Source organism: Alosa sapidissima, chromosome 4 (assembly GCF_018492685.1).
Source record: "Alosa sapidissima isolate fAloSap1 chromosome 4, fAloSap1.pri, whole genome shotgun sequence".
Classification (NCBI taxonomy): domain Eukaryota; kingdom Metazoa; phylum Chordata; class Actinopteri; order Clupeiformes; family Clupeidae; genus Alosa; species Alosa sapidissima.
The window spans coordinates 722,918-736,062 of NC_055960.1; the positions used below are offsets into that span (position 1 = coordinate 722,918).

Below are 13,145 nucleotides of genomic sequence, written 5' to 3' on the forward strand. Positions count from 1 at the left end.
TATATGAAGGTGCTATGCCATTCAGAGCTTTGTAAGTAATTAACATAACCTTAAAATCAATTCTATAGGAAATAGGGAGCCAGTGCAGTTCAGCCAACACAGGGGTGATGTGTTCTCTCTTCTTAGTCTTAGTTAAAAGTCTAGCCGCAGAGTTCTGTATGAGTGCCAGTTTCTTTAGATGTTTTTGGGAAGACCAGTGAAAAGTGCATTGCAGTAGTCTAACCTGCTAGTGATAAAGGCGTGAATTAGTTTTTCTGCATCTTGTTGAGTTAAAAAGGGCCGCACTTTGGCAATGTTTCTCAAGTGGAAATAGGCTGTCTGAGTAACTTTACTGATATGGGGCTTAAAACTTAACTCTGCATCTAAGATGACACCGAGGCTTGTTACTTTTGGTTTGACCTGGTGTGCCAAATTCCCCAGATTACTAAGAATAATATCTCGCTTTAGTTTTGGTCCAACCAGAAGTACCTCTGTTTTGTCTTCATTTAGTTTCAAAACATTTTTGCTCATCCACTGATTAATGGAGGTTAGGCATGCAGTGAGGGAGCAAAGGCCATCTGGGTTAGTTGGCTCCACAGAAAGATACAATTGGGTATCATCTGCGTAGCTGTGGAAGTTTACATTATGCTGACTTATGACGTTTCCCAATGGAAGCATATATAGAGAAAATAGCAGGGGACCAAGGCAGCTCCCCTGGGCCACACCAAAAGGCAAGTCATGTTTTTCAGATACATGATCTCCTAGACTGATATAAAAATCTCTGCCAGTAATGTAGGTTTGATGCACTGTACTGTTCTTCCTAGGCAACTTCTTCTTCTTATTATTATTCCGCTTACCACTTTTTCCGTACGCAATTTCTCTTGAACAGTTTAACTTAGAAACTTCATTCAAACTTTGTAACGTATGTCTTCAAACAGATTGGGTTGGTATGACTTTTCAACTTTGAAACTTTTATACCTTTTAAACTATTAAAGAAAAACTTTTTAAAAATCCCCATAGACTTAACATTGCCGATTATGACATCATAATACGGCCGTTAAGCAATTAGAATCCTATGGCAGGTGTTCAGGCCACCTGGATCAACTGCCAGTCTCAGGCTTTAAGCATACAAACTGGCCCTATTAAGACTACACATCCTGTTCAACTGCTTCCTCTGCCAAAAACTGTTTCAAAATAAAAGTCCTCACTACAATATTTCACAATTAAACAATTTAACCCTTTAAACTACTAAACTTTTTAACTGTTCAGCCATTGTAACTGTTACTTGTCATCAACTATGACTCCTACCCACTGTAGCTAGTTAGCATGGTTAGCATTGCTAACATTGTTAGCATTTTTAGCAAAACTGCTAAAAATGATTAGCTAAGTTAGCTAAGTAACATGGTTAGCATAGTTAGCATGCTAGTTAGCATTTTTAGCAAAACTGCTAAAAATGATTAGCTAAGTTACATGGTTGGCATAGTTAGCATGTTAGCATTGTTAGCATGCTAGTTAGCATAGTTAGCATAACTACTAAAAATGATTAGCTAGGTTAGCTAAGTCACATGGTTAACATAGTTAGCATTGCTAGCATAGTTAGCATGTTTAGCAAAACTGCTAGAAAACTAGTTAAGTTAGCTGAGTAGCATGGTTAGCATGTTAGCATTGCTAGCAACGGTCTACTTTTAAACTATCATTAAACTATCTATTAAACTAGCTGTAGATCAACAACTTTTAAACTATCTACATTCAACTTTTAAACTTTAAACCTATCTACATTCAACTTTTAAACTGGTCTACTTTTAAACTATCAACTTTTATTAAGCTATGCAACCACCATGTCTGTCCTAGCATCACCGCAGTAACCAGCTCTGTATTATCTATTTTAACTATACATGATATTTTACATCACAACTTTTGCATTTTCATGCACTGGTAATTCCTTGGGAATTGCGTTTCTAGTTATTAGCTATTGCGTTTTCACATTTGTAATTCACAGGCCTAGCATAGCGCCACCATCTGGCCAAGCAGGAAATGTGCCAGAAATGCTCTATGCTTTGAATAAATGGTCTGAAACTTCTCAGGTTAATAGATATTATAATTATGATGATATCCAGACACCCAATGGGCCTGCCTGGCATAGCGCCACCACCTGGTTAGCAGGAAATGGGCCAGAAAATGGACAATGCCTTAAGTGATTGATCTGAAAGTTTACAAAAATGTTGGATATCATTACTGTGATGATATTCACATGTGTAATTTCCATGCCTAACATAGCGCCACCATCTGGCCAACCAAAAAGTGTATCAGAAATGTTCTTTGCTTCTTAAAATCAATGGTCTGAAATTTCTCAGGTTAATATATATTATGATTATGATGACACCCAATGGGCCTGCCTTGCATTGCGTCCCCACCTGGCCAAGCAAGTACATGTGGCAGAACATAAAATACAAAAACAAATAGCACACGCATCAAATATGTACATTTCACAAATGCACCTCGTCGGTGCTTTGTTGGATTCCGACATGTCACGGGTTGCGGCCGGCAGGTGCTCGGGCCCGCCATTGCCGCTTGCGGCTATATTTATTATTATTATTATTACGTATTCCGATTTTAACTTTGTCTCAGAGCGTTTTCCTTTTTTGAGGTGGTTAAGATGGGTGAAAAGTCTTGAAATTTGGCACACACATCAGGTGTCACGCAAAGCAGTTAGGTACAAGAGCTTGGCCCCGGGCGTGGCCCAGGGACTCAGTAGCGCCCCCTTAGGTGATTGATGCTGTGGTTGGCACATACTTTCAGCTAGACACATCAAATTTGGTAGGTGTGTGTATCTCCCCAAGATGAACAACTTTCATATGTACAATGCATTAGCCACGGCCAACAGGAAGTGAGGTATTTGGGATTTTGTGCGGACTAAAATGTGATAAATTGTGATGCCAAAAGAGGTGCTTCCCATGGGTGAAAACGCATGAAATTTGGCAAACACGTCAAGAGGTACCGTGAATACACAGGGGAAAAGCCTTGCCACTGGGCTTGGCCCAGGAACTTCATAGCGCCCCCTTATGTCACTGTGACTTGTGGTTGGCATATAGTTTTAGATACACACATCAGATTTGGTGGGTGTATGTAACTCCCAAAAACAATCAACTTTTGTATTAACATGCCATTAGCCATGCCCACAGGAAGTGAGGTAATTGAGATTTTGTGCATTGTGGACATGATCAATTTTAACGTGCTCCTTCTAGACGGTTGATCCGATTCATGTGAAAGTTGGTATACATGATGCCAATATGCTTCTGATTCTAAATTGTGAAGCTTTTTTTGATATGTTGTAATTTGACGAAACGGCGAAACTATGCATTTTAATACCCTTCCACATAAACATAAATGTGTCTTAATTCACAATGCATGGCTTGAAATGTTTTCAATTTCACAGGTCTTTGAATACCATGGTAGTGATGATATTCGCATGCATATAATGCATATTTGGCATAGCGCCACCACCTAGCAACAGAAAGAATGGCAATTACACTGATGTCACATGATCAATTTTAACATACTCCTCCTAGACGGTTTGTCAGATTCATGTGAAATTTGGCAAATATGCTGCCAAGATGTTGCTGATTTTAAATTGTGAAGGGATTTTTGATATGTTGTAATATGTCATGATTATAATATCTCACCATATAAACAGGAAATGTGTCATAAAGTCACAGTGCATTGAATGAATGGTCTGAAACTTCTCAGGTTAATAGATATTATGATTATGATGATATCCAGACACCCAATGGGCCTGCCTGGCATAGCGCCACCACCTGGCCAAGTAGGAAATGTGCCAGAAATGGACAATGCCTTAAGGCGAGACACGGCAGGTGAAAACATAGTTTTTTCATGCACTGGTCAATTTCGAGATTTTGAGCTAGTATGTTACCTTAGCATGTATTCTATCACACTACTACAACAAAAAAGTCCGATTTACACATTTAGGTGTTTATTTCATTATATTGTGTCTACTCGCGCCTGTATATTTCTCCTAAATTCAGCAAAAGTTAGCATTCTAACCTTGCATGCATTCCCGCGACCGTGGTCCAAAACATAACATGTGTACTACCGTTGGAAAGCTCTGTTTTTCCTGTATCACGCTATGTGATCCATATATGGACACTTCCTTTGTATCAGCAACCAATCGCAAAAGTTCAAAGGCGAGTCTAGGCTGAGAACGGAATCTCATTAGCTGTCTTTCAAGGCTGTTTTCTCAAAATGAGTTTCCGCTCACACTCTGAGCTCAAAAACTCCACTTCAGAAGCACGTACATACACCAAACTTTCTGGATTTATGCCTAACTATATGTCGAAGATTTCTACAGAGGGGTTTGTTGATATATTATTCCTAGCCTGACTTAGATGACATTTTGTGCCTAAAAACATGGAAAAAAGCGATTTTTTAGGGCTAGTGACATCATTTTCTGATTTACAGGATAACAAAAGTAGATATTCATAAATCCCTCTGTAAATGTTTTCCCATCTAATATCTGAACACAATGAAAACATAATTTTGAACTTGGCTGTATCCAATGCTCAGGTTTCGTGCCTTAAAATGTATGCAAATTAGCGCATATTTAATTAGATAATGCCTAATTTGCATATGTAAACATTAAATTACAGCAAACTTGTAATACATTTTTTTCTCATATTAATGTAAGTAATCAATTGGGGAAGTTTCATAGTGATATCTGCTTTTTAAAAAAATTACCCTATTCACCTGTAGTGTCTCGCCTTAAGTGATTGATCTGAAACTTTATAAAATATTGGATATCATTATTGTGATGATATTCACACATATAATTCACATGCCTAGCATAGCGCCACCATCTGGCCAAACAGGAAATATGCCAGAAATGTTCTATGCTTTGAATGAATGGTCTGAAACTTCTCAGGTTAATAGATATTATGATTATGATGATATCCAGACACCCAATGGGCCTGCCTGGCATAGTGCCACCACCTGGCCAAGCAGGAAAATGTGCCAGAAATTGGTAATGCCTTTATTGGTTGATCTGCAAAATATTGGACATCATTATTGTGATGATATTCACATGTGTAATTCACATGCCTAATATAGCGCCACCATCTGGCCAAAAAGTGTATCAGAAATGTTCTTTGCTTAAAATGAAATCTGAAAATTCTCAGGTTAATATATATTATGATTATGATGACACAAAATGGGCCTTGCATTGCGCCCCCACCTGGCCAAGCAAGTAAATGTGCCAGAAAATAACACACACACATCAATATAGCACACACATCAAATATGTACATTTTACACATGCACCACGTCCGTGCTTTGTTGTATAATGAAATGTCACGGGTTGCGTCCCGCAGGTGCTCAGGCCCGCCATTGCTGCTTGTGGCTATATTTAAATGCTGTATTCTTCATTTGTAAAGCGTTATTCCTAGATTAATTCTGATCTGTAAATCATGTTTACACACAATTAAAAATGGTTTGTTCTAGGGATCGACCGATATGGATTTTTTAGTGCCGATACCGATACCGATTTTTTTCCATCAGCCTTAGCCGATGACCGATACAGCCTGCCAATTTTCTTGAGCCAATACTGCTTTTATTTTGCTCCCTCAATTTACATCATACAAATGACACATAATTACACAAATGATGATAACAAATGTTATAAGTCTCAATTTAAAAAAGGAACATTTATTGAACTTATGGATGGGTGCACTGAATATGGTTAACTGTGCAAAATGATTTCATCAACATCTTACAACACAGCCTTGATGATGCATTGCTTGCTGACATATTATAAGACATAATTCAGGTCATCACAAAATGTCCTTTGTCAACACATTTAAATAATATAAGAAAACAATAAGCCTGAAAAGTAGCTGTTGAAATAAAGTGCTTGATTTGTAATTTGCATGGTTTCAATTTTTCTATGTCTATATTTTTCTAAAAAAAGCTGCCAGATTTGTCAACCACAGAACATAAATCAGCAGAGGAAAATAACGTGGTGTCAGATGTTTCTGCTCCAAACGGCATCAACGTCAAAAGGTATAAAAACATATCTCTCAAAGTTTTAAAATCTCTCCTTCAGGTAGCGCAGCACTCTCATATCGCTGTGATGCGTGTGTCCCACTGAGTGAGACAGACCAGACGCACACACAAACTTCTGTTTGGTAGCTGACGAACCACCATTGAACTGGATTGATAATGATAACGTTAGCAAACGGCTCTAAACAAGTAAGGCATACACGGTATGTATGGTACATGATAAACGTTAACACAAATTAATATTCAACTACATATAACACGTCTCTCATTATTAAAGCTCTGATATCACTGCGATAGCAACTCGGCCCCGCTCGAAGGGAGAGGGGTAGAGACGCACACACCACACGCGTCCAAAACTCAGCCAGGTGGTCGCTGAATAAAACTCCCACAAATATCTCGGAACAACGTCGTCATTACTTAATCATATGATTGACCAGTGTTCGCAAAGCATGCATACATAGGGGGCAGCCGTGGCCCACTGGTTAGCACTCTGGACTTGTAACCGGAGGGTTGCCGGTTCGAGCCCCGACCAGTGGGCCGCGGCTGAAGTGCCCTTGAGCAAGGCACCTAACCCCTCACTGCTCCCCGAGCGCCGCCGTTGTAGCAGGCAGCTCACTGCGCCGGGATTAGTGTGTGCTTCACCTCACTGTGTGTTCACTGTGTGCTGTTTGTGTTTCACTAATTCACCGATTGGGTTAAATGCAGAGACCAAATTTTCCTCACGGGATCAAAAAAGTATATATATACTTACTTATACTATACGGATAGCCTACAACTTAGCTATTTGCAGCTCCCTAAATAAAATGGCAAGCAGTTTTATGGAAGAGGCATTCAGGGAGGGAGACGTAAAAAAACGCAAATATCGGCCCGATATATCGGTCGATCCCTAGTTTGTTCATAGTAAACACGCATATCTATATTATATTTTTGAACTGACTGTTGTAATACCACTGGGCAGAGGTAGTGTAGTGGATAGGGAGCCGGGTTAACATGCAGTAACCCATAAAGTTGGGGGTTCAAACCCCGGCGTCCACCAATGTGGCCTTGCCCTTTAATTTCATTGACATGTGTAAGTCGCTTTGGGTGAAAGTGTCGGCTAAATGAATAAATGCAAGTGTAAACTTTATAACTCATTTGTAAATGTGTTGCAAGGCATAAAACGTCCTCACTTTAGATGAGCTCACAAAATATCATTATCTAACCACTTGTAACTCCTGAGTTAATTATTAATTATAGTATTAGGAAGTGGTTTATAAAATATGTATCCTCACCCTAACTAATCATTAGTGCATGTTAAATAATGGAAATATTACTTAATCAAAAACATATTATAGGATCATTTATTAAGTATTAACAATAATGTATAAACATATTTAAGATATAGGCTTATTTACTATGAACTTGCTTTACTGATGATAAATTAGAAATTAGTAATGATGAACAAACCATTAACTAATAAGTAACAAAGGCTTAATAAATGATGAATTGTGTGTAGTTATTCTAAAGTGTTACCATATATTGTTTAATGTCTATACTATGCAATATTTGACAGCTAAATGCACCGGGACAAGGTATCACCCAATCAGGGTTATCACAGCACAGTGGCCTAATGTAGGCTAATGCATTTTCTCCCCTCGCTGTCCCTTTACGCATGTTTTAGCATTTTTCTGTCCGTGGATGAGTTGAAGTCAGATTGTGTGACTCGTATATTTCTCTAAAATAATTGAGTCTTCATACATTAGTATGTTTTGGTTGTGGGTTAAGTAGTGGTGGGGGAGGGGGTCCACTGACATTAAGCTATGAATGGCTGCCAGGCTACTGATCAGAATGTTGTTTTTCCTGCCATTGGGTCAAAATTCTGTTTTTGTGGCGTAACCGCTAAATCTCCATGACGTAAATTTCCGCCACGATGGATTTTACGCCATATTGGATTTTATCAAAAACACTTAAAAAGCTTTCACAGGTCACAAATTTTGTCTGATTTTCACCAAATTTGACACAGCCCATGCCTTATACATGCATTACTGGTTACACTTTACTTGACAGTGTCGACATAAGAGTGACATGACACTTTCATGAACATGTAATAAACGCTTCTGTTATTAAGTGACATTAGTTTTTTGTCATAACAAATTAGGGTTAGGTTTACAGTTAGGGTTAGGGTTGGGGTTATAGGATTAGGGTTAGGTTGCATGTGTCATGACAGTGTCATGTGTTCATGACAGTGTCATGTCACTCTTATGTCAATACTGTCAAGTAAAGTGTTACAGCATTACTTTCTGGAGCAATTGTCCAAAGAGTTCACCCTTAACAACCAATCAAAATTGGCGGCAAAGCCGCCAAACAGGAAGTGAACTCATATCTCAGCAACCCTTTCATGTATCAAAGCAATTGCAATGCACCATCTGGTGCTCAGGACATAATGGCATGGTTAAAAGACACTCATCATATCAAATAGTCAACACTGTGAAATAATCAAAACTGACAGAAAATAAAATAACATCTTTCGATTCACTTGTCCAAAATAAATATTGTATGATTTTGTCACAATTGCAGCTATTCTGTCGCTCTTGCCTAAAATTGGCCATCAAGCTATATGACAGTCTTACCTTGCCCTTGTTGAAGTAATGGATGACCTTGCGGCAAAGGCCTTCTTTGCGGTGCCACTCACTCTGAGTTGGATAATGTAGGAATTCTCTCAAGGGACGTTCTTCCCATTGAAGTAGTTCGCAGTACAGAAGCAGGGTGAATGCCGCCTCTACACACAAACAAGAATTCAGTATTCTTGGTTACAGTAGTTAATATTTGTCATTTGATCCAGAATGCATGATCTATATGGCTGGGTAGACTATTGGAGTGAACGAGCGAACACATGCACACACACACAGACACACAGATAATCATACTCACACTGTAGCACGCACACACACACACACACACACACACACACACACACACACACAAACACACACACACACAGACTACAAACACACACACACACACCACACACCAACTGTCACCTGCAGCATACCTCTCCTGTATACCTGTCAATTACAATGACCTGATCTGAATAACGTCTAAGACAAGGACTGTCCCATGCACAGAGTTGCTGTTGAGTGGCATCATTCCGCTGGAGCTCTTTGTAAACATAGTTGTAACATTCATTTTATGTGGCTAACAGACTTAGCTCTCCCCATAATGGCAAACTTGTCTGTCCACTCGGCCTGCAGTAGTTCTCACATCATCTTGATACCATCTCTCCACTCAGTTGCATACAGTGCTGCTTGAAAGTTTGTGATCCCTCAAACATGGTCAGTCTTTTTTACAACAAAAATCAAAATAACCTTATATAATGCACATCCAAACCCCAATTTGTAAAGTTGACCTTACAAATAATAGACAGAAACAAAAGAAAGTTATATAGTTTCATTAAACAATATGTTCAACAAAACCGGTTGACTTCACAAAAACTCATAATGACATTTGCAAAAGTATGCAAACCCATGTAGTTAATTACTTGTAGCACCTCCTTTTGCAGCCAAGCATTTTCTGTACCCATTAACCAGTGTCTCACATCTGGTTCTGCATATTTTAGCCTACTCCCACTTGCAGAGCTCAGCCAGTTGAGAGAGGTTGGAGGGGCAAATGGCATGTACTGCCCACTTCAGATCTAGTCAAAACATTTCTATTAATTTTAGGTCTGGAATAGGCCAATCCAGAGTATGAATTCTCTTTATCTTAAGCCATTCCTTAGTCATTTTGCTTGGATGCTTATAGGGTCATTGTCCTGTTGTAAAATATTTCCTCCCTAGCTTCATCTCCCTGACTGACATGAGGTTCTGATCAAGAATGTGTTGATAGGCCTGAGAATTTATGGTTCTCTGGATGATATGGAGTCGTCCAGGTCCGGAAGCAGAAAAACAGCCCCACACCTCCACATTTCCACCACCATGCTTCACTGTTGAGAGGGGGTCTTTTCTTAGTATACAGTGCTGGCTTTCCTCCAAACATGATAATTTGGATTGTGAACAGATCATTCTATTTTGGACTCTATCTAATTTTTGGACCAGAGAATGGACTTCTAGAAAGCCTCTGAAAGTTGAATTGGGTAGGGTTGTTCTTTCTTGAGAGCAGAGGCTTCCTTCTAGCAACCCTCCCATGAATGATTCATCTGTTTGTAGACGCATGTAGATTTATTTCAGATGCTGCCATCAAGGTCGGTAACTCTCTAGAGGTGATGTTTGGGTTGAGTTTTATCCAATTTATTATCTCTCTGGTGCATCTTGGTCATACTTTTGATGAGCATCCACTTCTAGAAACTGCTTAAACCCTTTCCAAGCATCGCTACTTCCTGGGCTTTATGGCGGGGAGCCTCTCTCTCCACCATATGCACAGCAGCCACTTGGTCCTCTCACTCCACATTCACCAGATTTTACCGTCTTAATGTGGCAGCTAGCCCCTCCTTCATGGTGCTTGGTGTGGCTTGGCAATAACTCTGAGCCCTGCTCTGCCTTTATTAGCTTTGCATCTTGCGGGCTGACCTGTGGGGGACCTTTCCACACAGGGCTGGCCTTTGTGCCTGGCGGGGCCTTCCCTGTGTTCCAGCGTTGGGTCTTGCATCTTGCAGACCCAACTGAGCAGCCCTTCTGCCTTTCGGGCTTGGCATTTGTATCTTGTGGGGCATCGACCCGGTTGGCTTGTAAATAGTTCATTGGCATCACACGGGGTTCTGGTTATGGGTGGTACCATCTCCTCGCGGGGTGTCTTAAAGGTATACTTTGCAGGTTAGGTATTTTTGGCGAGTGTAGAGCTCCCTCTAGAGTCGCGATGTATTTATATGTCACTCTGCTATTGTAAATAGCAAACTTCTCGCGACTTAGCCCCCTGTACACAATGCAAATGCTTTTGTTGTGGAGGTGAAGGATTAACAACAGGCAAAAACTGGTAACGCTTTAGAATAACATGTGCTTATTAGGTATTAACAGTGCATTATAAGCAGTTAATGATTTATTACTAACAGTTAGTTAACTGTTGTTATCCTTTAATAACATTAACTAACTGTTAACATGCAGCTTGTAAGTGTTAATAAGCAGACTTTTAAGTTACTTACAAGCATATTTGTTAACAGTTGTAAGTTACAACAAGCATACAATGGAAAATTAAAGGGTACTGTCCAAGATAACATCAAGGCTCTTCACCTCTCAGACTCTCAGACAGGTATGGTGGTCTCACCAAAGGAGATTGAGGAGATACTGTTTTTTGCAAGTGTAGATGTGGTGTCAATGAGTAACAGCTCAGTTTTCATACTGTTGAATTTCACATAATTGCTTGTCATCCATGTCTGTATGTCATGGAGTCAAGCAATGAGGGCACTGGGAGGGAGAGTGGTAGTGAGATTGGTGGACACATAGAGCTGTGTGTCATCAGCTTGCCATCACAGTGATTGGCTTGAGGACATTTTTCATACCTGAAGTTTAATTGAATACCCGTGTTGTATAATATAAGTATAAGTGGTAACACTTTATTTTAAGGTTAACATGTTAGCCACCAATACATACCTAATACCTGTATTAGTGACTTGTAAGGCATGTGTTAGGCAACATTAACCATTTGTTAGGTGTGTATTCACAAATTTCTTGTTCATGACGAATTAGGCCTTTATTATTGATATAATCTTAATAATGACCTTGTAAGCCTTGATCTCTACATACTAATTAGTAGTAACTCCTTAGTACAACCTCATTGCTGCATTTCACTGCCCAGGTTGCTGTGTGAAATAGCACTTAATAACTGGGAGATTGCCATTCTAACTCCCATTCTAAAGTGGAAACTGGTTCCTTGGCAGCAAGCACATTATCATCAGTAATACCTCTGCAGTATGTACTTATTAGTCATGATATGTCAAAATATGGTCCCTGTTCTAAAGTAGAGGCTGGGAGGGTGTTAACAATAGAAAAGAAGATGAGAAAAGTGACAGCACTGACAATGTTTATTTAACAAGTTCTGTAAACATGTTACATTGTACACTCAATGAGCTCACAAAGCACAAAAAGACTACCAAAAGCTAGTTTTAACTAGAACTGACAGGATAAAAACACGTCTTTTAAACAAATAAAAAGGGCAAAAGAATTGTCATTCAACACATCTGTGGTGGTCTTCTTTGAAACGGGACCCACCTACCACATTTCAAAAACTTGTACACAGCAGGCCTATTTGCCTGAAAACTACAGTAGCAGTAAAGAAATCACACAAAAGAACATTTGCTATTTACTTGCCAGAGTGGACTAGTATTTTATCAGTATTGGGAGAAGGTATTGCTAGTCTTTTTGTGCTTTGTGAGCTCATTGAGAGTACAATGTAACATGTTTACAGAACTTGTTCAATAAACATTGTCCCAGCCTCTACTTTAGAACAGGGACCATATTTTGAATGAACAATGTATGCACTAGCAATGTATTAAGGGTAAAGAATGTCTGTATTGACCAGGAGTTATAGTCTAGACTGTTCCCATCATATAATTTTTAATAATAATAATGCCTGACTTTAGAATATGGAACCAATTCATGACTAATAAGTACATTTTGCAGAGGTATTACTGATGATAATGTGCTTGCTACCAAGGAACCAGTTTCCACTTTAGAATGGGAGCCAATCTTCCAGTTATTAAGTGCTATTTCACACAGCAACCTGGGCAGTGAAATGCAGCAATGAGGTTGAGCCATACACTTGCTTATTCTACAACTGTTCTCCTACTATTTGGGATTTATTCAGACAGTATACAAGTAGGTTATGCATATTCTATTTTGGTACTTACTACTAATTAGTATGTAGAGATCAAGGCTTACAAGGTCATTATTAAGATTATATCAATAATAAAGGCCTAATTCATCATGAACAAGAAATTTGTGAATACACACCGAACAAATGGTTAATGTTGCCTAACACATGCCTTACAAGTCACTAATACAGGTATTAATTAGGTATGTATTGGTGGCTAACATGTGAACCTTAAAATAAAGTGTTACCGTATAAGTATATATACTCTTTTGATCCCGTGAGGGAAATTTGGTCTCTGTGTTTATCCCAATCCGTGAATT

General features: G+C 39.1%; 1 protein-coding gene across 1 annotated transcript in view; it reads right to left on the bottom strand.

Moving 5' to 3' along the window:
- dock3 (dedicator of cytokinesis 3) overlaps nt 1-13,145 on the bottom strand; it is a 576,384-nt gene that overhangs the window by 186,824 nt on the left and 376,415 nt on the right. Inside the window, exon 40 of the mRNA XM_042088883.1 lies at nt 8,658-8,806. Within this exon, the coding sequence (XP_041944817.1) occupies nt 8,658-8,806 (149 nt within the window). The remainder of the gene's footprint in view (nt 1-8,657; nt 8,807-13,145) is intronic.